The sequence below is a fragment of the Agelaius tricolor genome, unplaced genomic scaffold (genome assembly GCF_023055355.1).
Source record: "Agelaius tricolor isolate 1412-34295 unplaced genomic scaffold, bAgeTri1.0.p SCAF_1, whole genome shotgun sequence".
NCBI classification, from domain to species: Eukaryota; Metazoa; Chordata; class Aves; order Passeriformes; family Icteridae; genus Agelaius; species Agelaius tricolor.
In genome coordinates this window covers 107,084,395-107,102,669 of record NW_027269261.1, presented here as the reverse complement: position 1 = coordinate 107,102,669, position 18,275 = coordinate 107,084,395, and the positions used below count along the sequence as shown (strand labels likewise).

Genomic DNA, 18,275 nt, shown 5'->3' with positions numbered 1-18,275 from the left:
CATCTTTCCTTCAAGTCTGTCCTCAAAAAGCAGTTGGAAAAGCAACAAAGAACTTCATCTTCTTACTAAGAAGAAAGCACTTTCTCAGAACTGAACAGTGTAAGCATTGAAGTAATGTAATTGGACTGATTATGTGCATTAAAACATACTGGGAATACTGAAGTAAGTTGAGAACATTCAGTGATTAAAATCTAACATGCCAACCCAACCCTTTTGGTGTATCTAGAAACCTTCTCTAAGTGTAAAGGCAAACGGAAAGAAAATGAGGGGAAAAGAAAAGACAAGGGAAAAAAGGAAAAGTGAAAGGGAAAGAAAAAAAGGAAAAATAAATGAACTGTATAAAAAATGGTATCAAAGGAATAGAACAGAACAGAATATTTCAGTTTAAAGGGACCTACAGCAATCATTTTGTCCAACTGACTGGCCAGTCCAGGGCTGACCAAGTAAAAGCACATTGGTAAAAGCATTGTCCAAATGTCTCTTAAGCATTGATAGGCTTGGGGTTTCACCTCTCTAGAAAGTACATTTCAGTGTTTGACCCCCCTCTGGATAAAGAAATGCTTCCTAATATCCAGTCTAGAACTCTCCTGATGCAGCTTTAAGCCATTCCCACACATCCTATTTGTGTATGCTGTTGCAAATAACAAAGCTCTGGTCTTTTAAAAGCTGGACAAGACATCGGGGACAACATCATCTATAGGATGATGAAGTGCTAGTCATGCATTTACAGGGAATTTACTCTTATTTTGCCCACTTTTTACTTTGCAGGCAAGTACCAAAAGTAAACTAATTTTTAGACATTTACAAAAAAAAAAAAACCAAAAAAAAACCAAAAAAACAACCCCCTCAACCCCCTCCAAAAAAAAAAAAAAAAACAAACCCACCAAAAAAAAACCACCACAAAAACCCAGGCTGAAAAATCCATCTGGAATAATAAATGCAGCAGGGAAGGAGGATGGCTAAACTCTAAGGGGAATGTTAAGACTATTCTTTTCACTTGCCACTTGCTGTTGCATATTTAGGAAATGAATAATTTATTTGTTTGTATTTTTAATATATTAAACTATAGTTTTTGAAATTACAAGCATCTATTAAAAGATCTGTCATGAGTAATTTATATGCCCCACTGTGCCTGATTTATAATTTTCTACATTTGGAAACATGCCCTTAAAATAGACAGATAGTGAAATATTTTGTAAAATACCTGCATTAAGAACATGGTCAGGTCAGCTAAAAAAATCTGTATTATAATATAAAGAGTTTTACTGTGAATACTTCTTGCAGGTCACTCCCTAGAGACGGAACAGGTAATATAAATCAGCTGAATCTATACATAGTTACAAGATTCAACATGAGAATTAACTGTCATACAATCACTGATTAAACAATTTATTTGTTTAAATTATCTTTGAATCCAGCAGCCTACCACTGAGGTAGGAAGAATGCTATTTTATTTAATTTATTAATGGCTTAGATAAATATAAATAATTAATGAAGTCATATTCCTAGAGAAGCTATCAAGTAGCAGATCATAAATTATTGTCTGAATTACTTTTTTTCTGCAGTGGAATCTTTAATTTAAGTGAATGGAGTGTGAAATACTCTTTCTAGATCCTGTGACTGATGAAATTATATGAATGTTACTGTCTCCAAAATGCACAAACTCCAAACAGCATTTTAATTACATGCTTCACAGTTGACTGAAATTTGAAAAAATTATGAAAGAAAGGAAACTAACCCCACTCTTGGTTCTGATTTTACGAAAATAAAATTTTTAAATGTTAAGATTGTTTACATTATGCAAAAATATATAAAGAACCATAAGTGATGTGCATATTACATTAGTTGGCCAAAGAGATTTTTTGGAATTCATCTGTGAGTGGGCACAATTTTGAAAATCTCTTAGAACAATGTACTGTGAAAAATATGGCTTTTCGTGTGAGAGGTAAAAATTTCTGTTAAAAAAGACATTTTATTTGATATTTCATTTGAATTTAAAGAAAAGAAAACTGCTGGAAAAGGCACCCATGAGTCAACAGAACGTGAGAACTTAGAAGTTTTGTTTCATGCTTTCAACTTAAGTGACTGTGCTGATATCTGGGGTCTGCAGCCAATGCATTTCTGCTGGAATGCTGTTGATTTTACTCTTACATCTTTCTTTTTGACATGCGAGGTATAACTTTCTTACATCACAGTAGTTGCCAACTTTCTATTGTGAATTTATAAACATCCCCCATGGAGATATATCTTATGTACTTATATGAATTAATTTTCATAACTGTATCTGTGTTACTATTGCAAGTTATTGTAACTTTGTATAACGAGTATTTATATAAGACTTGAAATGAAATGATGGAAATGTTGACCCCAAAATACATCACTTTACATCATTCCTATCCTGAGAGATGTATTTTGTGCCAAAGAACAGTGAAGAGTCTCTATATAGCCAGGGGAGTGCAATTTTTTGGTTTTTTTTTAAACAATTTTTGAGTTAACAATTAGCTTTCAAAGATCTAAATCTTAAACCCTTTCCAGTATTTCTCAGGGTATCTTGGTAGTCCATTAATATGGAAGTGCCAGGGACACAAAGAGTCATATGCTCTGGAAGAGTCATGGTTTGATCCACTTGACCACAGCTAGTGAAAAGTCAAAAACCTTGCAAAAGTGAAGAGAATTATGTAATATATTCAAAGATTCTTCTCATTATATTTTGCAACTGAGGCATTATTGATATTAATAGCAGAATTTGATTGTATTTACTGCAAAGGAATAAAGGGTAAAGAAATGGGTATTTCACCTTTTTCTCAAATTTTTTTTGCCTCACCATTATCAGGTGTTTTAGGAACATCACTGCTACACCACTAAAGCCCCCTCTTAATCTAATTCTGCAATTTTCTGCAGCTTGGGGACAGAGAAACATCAGAGAAATGACCAGCTCTAATTTCTTCTATGCACCATAGCTATATACCATTTTCCATTTTGTATTTCTCAAGAGCTAGAAGAAATTTATGCAATTTTCAAGATTACTTACACACACCATTTGTCATTTTCAAAATGTCAAAGGCATTACTTTGCATATATCTCCACACGCACAGAGTTCGTCTGGCACACACCGACAGGATACTCCTCATCTGCCGCGTAAAGGCAGATCATCTGAAAGGTGCATGCTCAGTAGATCTATTCATGTGGAATCAGTTCCAAATATTCACTTGTCAGCCATCTATGTGCTCCAGGTTCAACACTGAAGCAAATGGCAATTCAGAAGAAAATCTGCCCAAGCCAGATGGGAAGTAGCCTGCTGTCAAACATGCTGAAGAGAAAGAGGAATTTAGAAAAGAAATAAGAACCTGAAACACCATCCCAGAGAGATGAAGTATGATTTTTCCAAAAGATTATTTCAACTGTGTTTCTTATTTGAAAGTAGAAAACTGAAAGGAAAAAACAAATGAAAAAACAAAAACAAGCAAAACAAAAAAACCCCAAAGAACTAAACAAAAAAACCAAACCAAAAGAAAAAAAAACCCAAACAAAAAACACCAACCAACCAAAAACAAAAAATGAAAAATAGGAGAAAGTCGCTTCACAGAGTATTAAGGCTTTAGCATAAAGCGTATAAAAACTATATTTCTAACATTCCACATGGTTCATATTAGCAAATATCTTAATAAATAGTCATTATAATGTAGCATTTGTCACTTAATATTACCGTGTTTTACAGCATGTTGACCATAGGAAATTCACATTAACTGTGTTCCAGTAAGACATAAAAAAGTAGTTTGCTGGATAGTCCAGGTTTTCTTGAAAATAATGCTGCAATATCTGTTTGATAGGATGACCATAAGCGTTTGGATGTATCATAAACATTTAGGAGCTCATTGCAATTGTAAATTTAGGCCCAACTGGGCTATATTCAAGAACAACCCAAATTTTAAACAAGCATGATGATGAAACGGGAAATTGAAACACTGGAAATGATAATAAACACTTCAGATTATCTGTAATGGGAAGCATAAGTTGCCCTGCATACCCAAAGGGTTTGTTCTCCCTCCCTCCTCCTCTCCCACTACACCTTTGTTAATTGTCTTTTTGTGTCTTTTCACTCTTTCTTCTTCCCTCCTTCCCACCCCTCATTCCTCCCTTGATCATCAATATTGGATGATGAGGTGAATGCCCCCACAAAGACAAATTCCAACCACTAAAAGATACTCATGTGCATTTCTAAAAGATAACTGTGGATAATATCTATACATATAATTATTATGTGATAGAAATTAGAAAGCAACTAAACACCATGTTGACAATAATATGCAAATAATTTTCCTCTGTCAGATTCACTGATAGAGAACACACACCTGACAAAATAGTGCATAAAACATGCCAGAATAAAGCAAATAAAAATCCCTTGCATGTGGATCTTCAAACTGGAAGATTAAAAAAAAATCAAACAAACATTCTCTAGTGGAGCAATTATTATACTCTTGGTTACAAAGCTATAAACAATGTTGCAAAGATAGACAACAAAACAAACAAAACCCATTACAAGGTTCTCCCTTATCTGCTCCAAAGTATCAGTTGCTATAAGGCATCTCATCCCGGGCCTGTTGTTCTCTTTTCCTTATAAATCAAGTTTGGTTTTTTTTTAGCCTAGCATCAGAAGTGGATGACCAAAAATTAATTCTGGTGCATACAAAACTTTAATTTAAAAACTTATATCGTGAGAATCAGTCATTGTATGCATAATTTACCAAATTCTCCCTAGCTCATATTTCACTCTCCCTCGTTTATATTTCACTACTCCAAAGATACCACACAGAATTCTGCTTTACACCTATTTCAAGTATCACTGTATCTTGTTGATTTTAAAGATGTGTGCTGATTTTGACAATCCTATTTTGCGCCAAAAGTACATTGTTTCCATTTTCCTCCCTCAAAGTTACATTTTAGCAATCTAAACTTTCTTTACTTCACTAATGCTTTTAGAGGAAATAAAATAATCATGTAAACTCATAGTTTGCTTCTCCAATTTTTTGGGAAGGAACTGATACCCATGTACTTCCTGATCCACGGGTTTTTGGGGTATTTTTTCTCCTAATCTTGTGCAACTTTCTTTCTCTAAATTTAAAATATTAGCATCATGAGCAAAGAACCTTTACTGCAGTACTCTAAACTGGGACTATATTTTCTTGGTTGCATTTTCCAAGTGATTATCTTGTCATAAACTGATAGAATACTTTTCTGTTAGGAAAGCTTTTAGATCTTATTTTTGTAGCTGCTTAAACCCAAGCAAATTATTTTCTCACTAATTATTATTCAATTATCTTCAAAATAATCAAGATATGTTGCACCTACTTCCTTTGGTGCTGTTCTCCAAAAGTAACCATATCCTTTCTACTGCAGTCAACCTAAGATCTGTAACAACTGCTTCCTGCAAATTTAACCTTATGTGCTAAAACTTCCGCAATTTCAAGCCACTGCTCCTGGTGATAAACCGGATTTTTTGCAAATTTTGCAGATGACATGTATATCTTACCAACACCATGCCTGTAACACTATATGAAGTTTAAAAAGGACAAGTGCTGGATTCTGTACCTGGGATGGGGCAACCCTGGTTGTGCGTAGAGACTAAGGATAAATAGTCTGGAGAGCAGCACTGTGGAAAGGGAGCTGGGAGTCCTGGTTGATGGCAAGTGAAACATGAGCCAGCAGTGCCCTGGCAGCCAGGAGGGCCATCCTGGAGTGTCCTGGGGGCATCAGGCTCAGCATCACAGCTGGGCAAGGGAGGGGATTGTCCTGCTCTGCTCTGCTCTGCTCCGCATTGCACTGAGGTGGCCTCGCCTTGAGTGCTGGGGGCAGTTTTGGACACTACAATATAAGACATTAAACCATTAGAGAGCATCCAAATGAGGGCCACCAAGGTGGTAAAGGGTCTGGAGGAGAAGCTTTATGAGGAGCAGCTGAGGTCACTTGGTCTGTTCAGCCTGGAGGAGATGAAGGGGAGACCCCATTGCAGTTACAACTTCCTCATGAGGAGAAGAGACAAGGCAGGGACAGATCTCCTGACTGTGGTGACCAGTGACAAGACTAGAAACAGCATGAAGCTGAATCAGGGGCACTTAGGTTTGATATCAGGAAATGGTTATTTACCCAGAAGGTGGTTGGGCACTGGAACAGGCTCCCCAAGGAAGTGGCCACAGCATCTAACCTGTCTGATTTCAAGTGTTTGGACAATGCCCTCAGGCACATGGTGTGATTTTTAGAGTGTCCTGTTCAGGGTCGTGAGTTGGACTCAATGATCCCGATGGGTCCCTTCCAACACAGCATATTCTGTGATTCTATGATTCCATAAATGCAAATAGTTCTGTATTGTTCTTGGAGACAAGTTGCCTCCCAAACAGGCAAAAGCAGCAGCATATACTTTGTATGTGAAGCCATTACACTGCAGTTTTCCAAGCACTTGACAAGTTACTTGTAGGATTATTAACTCTAAAAAGATATTACTCAGTTGCATGTCTATAAACTCCTTTCATAGTCATTAAATAATGATGTAATCTACTTCTATAGATATAACCAAGTCATTAGTTCTTTTAAAGTCTCCAGAATTATTTTTTCCCTGTAGAAATGAGATTAGCTATAATGCATGAGAATATTTTGCATTATCCACTGCTCTGTAATACTTTGTAGCTCCAATAAAGCAAAATATTTAACAAAACTATTCTGACAGACATCATGGGAATGCTTCTTCGTAAGGATTCCTTTCAAATGTATGTGCAAACTATGCATCATTCTAGCAGAGGTTGCACAATCCCTTTCTTCTGAGACTGTGCACCTAATACACAAGATATAAACCCATTATAAATGTCAGCTCTCTCAACAGCATTTCATAGATACTGCTGAAATATTGGATTAATCTCTTATTCTTAGATGTTTTGGGAAAGCCCTAGATCTGTTTTTTTCTACCTTCATTTCTTTTGTGAAAAATTTTACTTTACATCCTATTTTACATTCTGTTCTATTTCCCCTTATGAAGCTGTCATGTTTTTTTCAGATCTTTCTTTAACTGCTTTTGTTAAGTTTAAGACTGTTTTTAACTCTTATTTTACCTCCTTTGGTGACTGCTGATTCCTGCAGGTATGTCCTCTATTTGCTTCATCTTGATTCAAGACAACTGTCCGCTCACATATCCCCTTGTACAACACTATTTTTTCTCTTGACACAGGTAATTTTTTCTTACTTGGAATCTTGTGGATGAATAAGAGCTGAATAATGAATCTGATGTAACTCAAAATTAGTAAATAAATAGTGCCTTCTGTCCCCATATAAAGTAGGGAACAAAGACCTACAGAAAGTTTACTCAACTGCCTTGGCTCTTTACATTCAATATTTCTTCCCCTAAACTTAACATTCAGAATTCTGATCCTGAATTTGTTATTGTTTTAAAGCTGTTTTCTCTGGTGTTTATGATGCTTCTCTGACTTACACATAAACTGAACAATTTCTAGAGTGTTTTGTTCTCTCTGATTTCTATCAGTTTGACATTTCAATGTTCACTTAAATTTCTGGGGCATGCCTCAGATGCTTCACAAGTTTGCATGCAGCTTATTTAAAGATTATTATTTATTATTATAAAATATCCCTAAGATTTGATTTTTTTTCATACTAAACCTAAATGAAAGGTGGGCTTTATACTCAAAATAACACAAAGGTTTATAAATAAGAAAATATAAGATGCCAAAAAGACCAGCAGGTCTGAAGTTCAGTCCATTCTGTCACTTGCACATCTATAGAATATATTCAGCAATACAAGAGCCGCAATAGAATGGGGTGGAAAAATTGGTATGAATCAAAACTATATTCCTAACAACAAACTGTTCAAAGACAGAGGGAACAGAATCATAACTTCTTCAGCAGGTGTCTGTTACATAGAAAATTACTGAAATAGTGAAAATTTCAGAGATGTTATTGAAGTAGCAGTAAATATATCCAATATATAGGCGAATCTGTATTTGATAATACTAGGTACCTCTTTAAAATTTATTTCTTAAAATTACTTTCCATGTGCTTTAATTAAAGTACTGGACACAACTTTACCAGTGCAATGATTTAACATATGTTATTAACACAGATGAAAACAATACCAAACTTAAAGACCTATCTGAGAAAAAATAAAAATATATCCACATCAATGACAAAATGATAAATTCTTGTTCAAATTGAGGTTTAAATAAGTATTTACTTGATAAATAAGTCAATAGAACCACCTTATAATACTAAGTGGAATTATTGTATGGTACTCACACTCTCTGTGTGACACTATTTTCATTCCCATCTATCCTGAAATCTAATGCTGGATCTTCACCTCATGTCCTTGAATAAATCACTGCATTCAGTTCTTGCTGAATCCCCTTCTGTGGATTCTAGGAGCCAAGCTACAACCGAGCTAATACCTGTAGTTGGCTTTTAATCTTGCAACTAATGTTTTCTACTTAGTAAAAAGCAGCTGACCTGGAAAATACTTAAAGGATTGAAATATCCAAGCCAATATGCAAACACATATTCCACAAGGGTAAATCAATATTTGCTTTGTCTGTGGCATGGTATGGAATCTTTTCATCCTCTTTTAGCAATCTCAGCGATTAGCCCTCTTTAAAGACTCAGCCCCACTTGCTAATGCAAGCCTTCCACTACCAGGACTTCATTCTCTAAACACAGAGATCAAAATATTCAAAACTTTTTTCTTTTTATAAAATAAAGTACTGAACAGTACTGTGAACAGTACTGTTGTTATTGTTGAACATATGGAAGGCACCATGTAAGACAAATTTATCATATGAAAATATACAACTATTTATAAACAACTGTTTTCTTTTTGGAAAATACAATAAAATCCATAAAATTTGACAAAATATGTATTGTGCCTGGTTGGAAAAAAGAAAATAAAGGTGAATGCTGGCAATGTAGAGAAAGGAATGGTGTATGGTATGTTTCCCATGCTGGTGAAGGAACTAAGATTAATGAACAGAGAACAAGTGGCTGGCATATCACCTACCCATGGGAGTTCCAACGCCATAACCTTTGGAGTCTATCAGGCCTCCAATCTGAGTTAGGTTACAGTTCCTCTGTGTGACAAACTCAATGGTTGTCGACTCCATTAGAAATGCGTAATCAGAGGTAAGCACGCGTTGGATACCTTCTTCATTACTTTTGACAAGTACTGACTGCCTCCTGCTGCTCATGAAGGCCCACATCTTGTCATAAGTGGAGATTTTGGATTTCTGAAAGACAAATATTAAATGCAATATGAGTAAGAATAATATGCCTCTATGAGTGAAAGCAAACTCTCAATTTGCACATTGCCCTCCTCTCGGGTTTTACTATGTCAGGTTTTACCAAGGCAATTTTCTAAGGATATCTGTGTCTTTCATCTCATTTGTACTTCTCATCTTCTCCATTTAAAATTAGCAACTGGACAGTCCAGTTTGTCTAGACAGTCCCAACTGTCGAATGTGAAATATCTATTGTTGATCCATTTTTATTGTTTATATGTTTTTATGCAGGAGGAAGGCCTACAAGTGCTTCAGGTCAGTGGAAAACTATTAAGTATTTCACTCTAGCAAAGATAATAAACTATGTTGTTAAGTTTTGTAGGAGAATCTGTGGATTCTAGCAAAAGTGAAATTTTGCTCTTATTTCAATCACTCAGCTGAACAGTTCTGAAAACCTAATGCATAGTGTGGCAATCTGAAGTAATCAAAGCACTCACAGATGACAGTGTATGGAGGAAACAGTTGTGAAGGAGATAACATTTGTGAAGCAGATAACATTTTACCTATTGTACATGACAAAAATACTTGGAGAAAGATTTTAGGTGAGAGGTAATATCACTCTCAGGTCATAATAAGGCTAGCTTGCCCTACAGAAATGGACCACTGGAAGTCCTAAAAATTAATATGTGTTTTCTGATTTAATATTTTCAGAATACAAAGAACTGTTGTGGTAGGAAGGGTAATTTGGGACAAAGGAGTCAGTAGTTGATGCTGTGTAACTACAGAGGACATGCTTCCTTTTTTTCACCTGAGTTGTTTTAAAAAGAAGGTAATTATCTTCTTTCATTTTTTGTAAAACACAGTGCTTAAGAGATCATAATGACTGGATAAATTTAACTTATTAGACATACTGAACCTTTTACACCACATTTGTCCCATCTGTTTAATAGCACTGCAAACTCAAGATGTATCAGGAAATGTTCTGTAATGTTAAATTTTGCCTTGTAAATAAAATGTAGAAATATCACATAAACACTAGCATAATCAGACTTTTTAAGGTGTCTTTCCTCTTTTGATGTCACCCTTAAACATATTTCTGCCATCAGATCTGGAAGAATCAAAGATTGACACTACAAACATTTCTGAAGTTCAGGTGATTGACAGACGGAAATTCTGACCCAAAAGAGAATTTGAAGTGTATGTGGAATGAAAAAGAACATTTACTTGAAAACAAGAGATTACTATGTCCCCCTTCTGAAATACAATCCAAGAGCTCTTTCACTATGCCTGGGGACTTAAGAAACCAAGCATTTGGGCTAAGTCTAGTGTCAATCCTAACAAAACTGAGGACTTTTAGGGCTCTGAATTTTGCACATTGTTATTGTACTGAACATAATCTGGGCCTGATTGCAAAAGATTTTAGTTAACAATGAAAGGGGAAAGCATTTCTCTTCAGAGTATTCTGTGACCATATAGAATAGAGATGACCAAACAGGGTCTCTCCTCATAGGGTTTGTTTTTTGTTTTCAATCAAATAACTCTTGCAAGCATTTAATATTTCATTGTAGCATAATATACTTCAAGAAATGCATATCAGCTCTGTAGGAATCTAAATTAATGTATAATGGGTGGAAATAAATGTTTTTCAATATTTGCAAAATTTTACCAAGAACCCTTATTTAATTCCTTTATCATACAGTCTGTACCCCAGTAAATTTTTTAGCTACAATAAGTAATCTGAGAAATATAAAACAGTGGCAGAGAAAAAAATTCTAGCAAATGGTTAGATGCACATTGCTGACACATGGTGGGGGGAGCAAGGAAAAGGCAAATGAGATACAACAAGAAAAAAAAAATAGAAGGAACTGTAATACATATGTATTTTTCTATTTTTGTTGAGAAAAAAATAAACTCAAGGATGAAAAAATATTAGCAAGGGGAATGGTTGCTTTCTACTCAATCATTAGAACATGTGAAAAAAAATACAATATCCTTTAAAGGACAGAGTGTTCATATTATGATGACTGATTTAATCAGCTAGGATGAAGCCACTGCTACTATTGAAAAAAAAAGGGAAAAAGTCATCAACAAAATCAGAGAAAGCTCCTGCACAGGACAGCTCATTTACTGGAATAATTAAGATGAAATGAAAACATTCAAACAGTCTACACACAATTAATGAAGAAGAGAACACAAAACCTAGAATACCACTGCACATGACTCACCACTGTAAGCTGACGAGGATGAGAGAAAGCGCACAAAAAGTGAATGCTTTTGCACTACTTTCTTCCACCTCTAAAAGCTGAAATTATGCCAGGGAATAGGGCCATTCTAATTTTTAACCCTATATTTGCTTTTTTGCCTTTTTTAATGCACAAGAGCTTTTTTTTTCAATCTTAAATTAAAAAACCTTCGTCATTTGATTTAGGAAAATATAACCACAAATAGTTATCCTGTGTTTGCCAAAATACTCAGCAGACTCATTGATGAAAATCAAGAAGTCAGAACAATGAAAAGCATCAGGGGCCCATTTGACATTGAATTAAAGATAATGACACTCCAACATGCTTCCTGTGGTTATGACTGTATCATTCATACTGTTAGAAGCAGATGCTGTAATTTACATTATTTTTCCACCTTCTTTCACTATGTGCAAATCAATCTGGTTAATCAACCTATATTCTCCATCAATGAAGTGTATTATTTTATCTGGGTTAGTTCACCATATTGTTTCATCTAACTGGAAATCACTGTCGGGAAATCCAACCTAACTTGAAATGAACTGGAAATGATGTTTGTATGAGATAACTTGTGGTGACATGATTTACCATGCTTGCGTTCCCTCAGGAATGCTAAAGATGTAAGAAAGCTGCCTATGCCTTGAATTTCACTGGAAGAAAAAAGAGAACTAACTACTAGGAAACCTGGAAATGAAAAGATTAAGCAAATCTAGAAACTCAGCATCAAACCTGATGCATAAAATGTTAGCTCTCACAAATGACATTCAGAGGATACTGTCAGTGTCACACTCAGCATTCATGAATTAATCATTGGAAGATAACTGTGCTTGTCAGGGACCACAAATGGAACCATGGCAAAGGCTCTAAGTTAGTCATAGTCTAATGCTATGTATAAATATGAGTCTGGAAACAGAATGAGTCATTGTCAGTAATGTGTTACTTACTGCTCCATCCTGGAGCACTGGCTTGGAAAGAAATATCTGAGCAGCGGGACTCTGGACCACAAGGTTAGAAAAATATCAGAATGTTGAAAATATGACAGAATAAACAAGGATCAAAGTACTTTGAAGCAGACTTCATAATACAAGTCAAGAGCGGATAAATGCACAGTAAAAATGTGCCAGACTAATTCTGACATTTCTCTATGAAGGAAAAATTACAGATCCATTAATGGAGATTTTTATTTTAATGATAGCTTACAACTTCTTTCCTGGCTTCTAAAAGCATTTAGGTGCCACGGAAAATGCTTCAGCTTTGCTTTCACCAATGCAATGTTTGAACTCAAAAAAGTCTCTAGTAACTAAGGAAAGATTGAAGGTAATTAAGATAAAATTTTGAGATAAAAGTAAAAAAAATCAGCAACCCAATACTGATATATTTTATGAAAGCATTCTCCACCACATGAGATTTACATCATCACAATCATTATATGAGGAAAAAAAACCACAGATTCCCAATCCTACTACTAATACTAATAGTATTCTCTCTTTAAGAGTCTAACAGCTTTGTTACTTTTGTTTTCCTGAGCATTTCATGCTTAGTGGACACAAGTCACTATTCTTAAAGTTGATTCATGGATTTTTTTAAAGTTAAAGGAACAATGCCCATTCATGCTGACCTTATGTAATGGGCAAACTATGAAGTGTCACTTCTGAATGACTTCACCAAGCTCATCACTTTCACATTTGCACTGACAAAAAGAACGACATATTAAGAGAGATTTCAAAAAAAAATCAATACAAATGAGCCTTATCAAGGTGTTGAACATGGTCTCTCAAAATATCTTTGATGACAACCTGGAAGGATAAGCACTGGACAGATGGAGCAGCTACAGGTAGAGAAATGGCAAAGAAAGTCATCTCAAGCCAGATCAGCATCTTGTCAAGATTTGACTACTTCAAGGGTCAGTCCTAGACCTGATACTACTCAGTATCTTTACAAGCAGTTGGGAAAATGGTACTGAAAGCACCCTCATCAAGTTTGTGGATGACATGAAACAGAGAGGAGAGGCAGAAATACTGAAAGAGCTACCATGCACAAAAGGCTTGGAAATTAGTATAACAGGAAATGTATGAGATTTAAGAAAGATAAATTCAAAGTCTATGCTGCGAAAAAGTAATCCCAAGCATACTGGCTGGAAATTGGCTGATGAGAGTGAATCTTTGTTGAAAAGGATTTATGATGCCAAGAAGACAGCTAGCAGAACATAACTAAGCAGCCCATCTCTGCAGCAGGAAAGCAGACTGCAGGCAATATCAGCAGACTATAGCCAAACCCAAAACAAGGGAAGTGATTAATCCTCAATACTTGGAATTTTTCAAGCCGCACCAAGAACACTCAATACTTGGAATTTTTCAAGCCGCACCAAGAACACTCTGTCCAGTTTTCATTCTCTGAGTTCAAAGAAATGGTAAAATTAGACAGTGCCCACCAAAGTGATCAGAAGATAGGAGATCTTAATTTACAAAGAAAGATTTATATAAAATGGTGTTTTTCCTAGAATGGAAGGCTTACAGAGAATCTAATCACCTTCTTCCATTACCTAAAGAAATGTTAGAGAAAAGCTGAAGGTACTCTCTTCATTAGGATGTGTGGGGACAGCATAAGAGGCAATAGCCAGTGCTGCTAATGGGAAATTCTCTGAGTGAACGGAAAAAATTCTTCACAATGAGAAAAACTAAGTATTGGAACATGTAGCTCAGAGAAGTTGTAGAATCAGCTTACTGGAAATATTTGATACAGCTTAATGTAACTCTGAATAAATAAATCTAGCACCATGCACCCTAAATAAGTTAATCTCACTCTATGGTTTCAACTAGAAAAGCAGATCTCCTCTAACAAGAGTAAGGCACCTCTAGAGATCCCTTCCAACTTTGAGTTCTCATTGATTTCTTTGATCCTTTATCAGAATGACATTATGTACAGTAATTAACGAGTTTCTGGAGACTTCAAATTTTGACCTTGAGCAATTTCAAGAAAACAAATAAAAAAAGATAGCATTTCCTGTTTTGGGGGAAAAAAAAGTGAACACAAAAGAAACCAAACAAAATCAAACCAAACAAACCCCAAAAGCATTGTGAATTTATCTGGTTCATACATCAAGCCAAAGGCAAACACATTATCCAGAGGAGTGTGTTTTCCTGTCTTTTTTTTCCTCTCCATTCCTCTGAAACTCAAATGGACTCATCCCAATTTTTTCATACATGACCCTCTGGAAATCCTGAACAAAAGTATAGAATCCAAACTTAACTGTTCCTATAGTAAGATATTTTATTAATTCTTTATTCTTCTTTGTAGGTTTGATGTTTTGTCTTGACATATAACCTAAATCTACATAGCTGTGAAATAAACTAGAAAATACATTTCTGATGTACTTAATAATGGCAAAGCACTAATGTAGCTCAAGATTTTTTCTAAACATAAGAAGGTTAGATGTCAAATTTAGGTGAAACAAATGTTATAGTCAATCCTCTTACTGCTTATAGATGTTCTAAAACATCTGGGATATGTCTCCAGTATTTTAGGCCAGAGAAGATTAGCACCATTAATAGGGAGATCAACAAAGTTAATTATTAGAATAGATTTCAAAACATAGTGTGACAAGCTTAAAACTGAGAGAACAAACAGCCTAATGTATGCTGCAATTCTCCTGAAGAATTATAAATACAGCAAAAGCCAAAGAAAATGCTATCCAAAAGAATTTGAACAGTATAATAAATTAAAATAAATTGTACAGAAACATAAATACACTGTTCACCTGCCTCTAGTCTCACCAAATGTAAATTTGTAAAGGCTGATTGCTACTGTTAAAGTACCTATCAATGATGATGAGTTTTTTCCGTTGTGTACTTCAGATACTTTATTGTTTCTGTAATGCATATCTGTGTACACTGATCCACCTCTCCCAGTTCTTAATATGCAACTCAGTTCTTTGGAAGAGGTACTGTTTTCTCCAAACAACTCAATGTTTCTGAAGTGCACAGCAACAATCCATTCCTGGAACTTCTGAACTAAACAGTAATATAAGAATAGAAGTAATGATAAATACAGGAATCCAAATAAAAGATGACACTTATTAATTTTTTAGCTTTACACACTTAACTTTTAGTTTTCACTAACCACTACACATCTTGTTGAAGATAGTTTGTTTTAAATAGTACATTTAAATTTGTTTTAATGACCAAAACAATTTCTAGTTTCTCATAAGTCTTAGCTAATTCTACTCAAAAGTGCTTTTTTGAGGCAACTAAAGCATTATAATTACTGATTTTGACATAGCTGAGTTATGTGTAAAACACAATTTGGTCTTAATTGCATATCTGCACCTGATGCCTCCACAGGATAATACAATGCCATGCACAGTCCAGACTGAAATCAGGTTAGCTATCTTCTATCACCAAACAGATGAACTTAATTCAGGTGGGCTTCTGTGTATCATCTAATTTTTTGAACAGTTTAGCAAGTAGTTATAAATACCAATCTCTTTAATAAAATATTCTTTTCTTGATTGTCTCCTAGAACTATTAGCCTAGCTTCTTCTAAGTCATCACAGAAAAAGGCAAAAGAAACTCTCTTTTCATCCTGGTCTCCTTCACTATAACCCTCTGGCCTTAGAGTACTATTTTTCTGCTTTTTTTTTTTATTTTTTTCCCCCCTATTTTTTCAGAACCACTGAGGCCTGAAAACCCCTAAGTGAACCAGACAATTTAGATTTTGTTGTGTCAGCATAAAAACAATAAAAGTAATGCATACAGCGTTCTCTCCTCCATAACGGCAGTTTTTATGGTCCATAGAGCACAAATGAAAAGAGGAAAGGTGTTTCTGCCAAGAATAGAGCTACAAGGAATGAAAAATGTAGTGCTCAGAGAAAGACATTTTCACTCTTGCCCTGATTGTGCTGACCTTTTGTTTTAAAACACAAAGATTTTGAACAAATGTTAAATATTTCAAGTAACCTATGGTTAAAAACCCGCAAACTTTAGCGCTATTGAAATAAGTTTTTGCTATCAGCTTTGACCTGAAAATAGGTAAAGACTTCATAGCTCCAAAATCACTAATGGTTTTCAGAAGACTTTCTTGCCTTTTATGCCAGAATGATATATAGTCCTCTACTGAATAATAACTAACATCACAAGAGTTCTTCTTGTAAAATACTGTGGAATATGACAAGTGTCATATATCTCACACTTCTGCAGGTTTCTACCTTTATAAGTAGGAATAAGAATTTAATAAAACTTAAGTCTGTTTCTAAAGCATGTCCTATACTCTTGATGTTTGTAAAGATAAACTTATTTCTGCTTACTCTGCCTGTTCTGAGATACAAATTGCATGTACAGAAATCTACACTTCATTTGCTCTGTATCTGAAAACAATCTCATTTTCCAAAAGCACTGCCTGCATAGTTTTATCTTTGGAACTGTGCATGAAGGTCACAAATATTACTTTAAATATTACCTCTAAAAGAGCAAGAATTGTCACAATGCCACATTTTAACAAACATATTCTCACAGCATTGATACCTGTATGAGAGATGTTTGTGCAATAATCAAAGCACAATTAATATGTGCTATGCTCAAAACATTGTTGCTGTTGAGATTTGATAAACTTATTTGGCAACATTAGAATCTAAACTCATCATTTCTTTGGTCAAAGATCTCTTTGAATGAGCAGAAGAGATAGAAAGCTCATTAATTATTATTGGTCTTTTTCTTTTTTTCCCAAAAAAAGCCACATAGTTAAAAATAAATACTGTTTCATTGTCCACAGGTTTCAAAAATGTAGTGGAATTTCCACTGTAATTTTTTTTCCTAACAACACCATTCAAGCACTAGAAATAGTATTAACTATTGCTTGTAATGAGAGTCATCAAAATGAGCCTTTTTGCACAGACAGATTGCTGGAGTTTTTTCTCCCAATAAATTCACCTATCAGTTCTGTTGACAAACATTAAAAAACTCTTTACATTCAAAATGGCCAATAATTTTCTATATTTCTTCACCAAATAGCTCATGTAAAATATTTGCTTTCTACACATTAGCATAAGCCACCACTGAGGTATTTTGCAGTGGGATTTGGGTTTAGCATTCTGTACTTTCTTATTACACAAAGTAAATTACCAACCACATTGGACCATATGTGCTAACAGCTGAGTCTTTCTCTGTACTTTTCTGACCTTGGTGACTAGAAAATTGGAGTTAATTCAGGCGAACAGGATTGTTGCCATATGTGGTTTTTATCAAAGGTGTAGAGGAGTGGTGGGATACAGATCAGAAGATTTTTTGTTAGCAAATCTGTCAGATCTTGGAAAAATTCTGGCAGTTTTATCTTTAAACACCTTTAGTTTCCTGAACAACATACTTGATAAGCAACATAATACTTAAGGAACTGCTTCCCTCCAACAATAAAAATAATTTTTAAAAATAATCTAAATATCTGGAATTAAGAGATACAGTAAAAGACAGAGGAACTTTTCAGCCAGACTAGTTCCTGATGAATACATCATGAAGAATTCATCTACACACCTAAATGAATTTACATGTTTTCTGTTAATGATCTGTACAGAAAACACAGACAATAGCGAAGTTATAAGATGCAGTTTTGAGAACTTTTTAGTACTGATATATAGAGCGCCTACCCAACTTACTAGAAATTGATGGAGAAAATTGCATTGCTGATAAAACCATACAACATGTCAAAAGTTAGAGTAAAATACAATTAATGTGTTTACTTGAATCCTGCAATTTGGACATCTCTAAGTAAGTGAGTCCATACA

The 18,275-nt window shown here is 34.8% G+C and overlaps 1 protein-coding gene across 3 annotated transcripts in view; it reads right to left on the bottom strand.

Moving 5' to 3' along the window:
* GRIK2 (glutamate ionotropic receptor kainate type subunit 2) overlaps positions 1-18,275 on the bottom strand; it is a 356,681-nt gene that overhangs the window by 30,221 nt on the left and 308,185 nt on the right. For all 3 annotated transcript variants that reach the window (XM_071446488.1, XM_071446497.1, XM_071446506.1), the window contains one exon: positions 9,047-9,272. In XM_071446488.1, the coding sequence (XP_071302589.1) occupies positions 9,047-9,272 (226 nt within the window). The remainder of the gene's footprint in view (positions 1-9,046; positions 9,273-18,275) is intronic.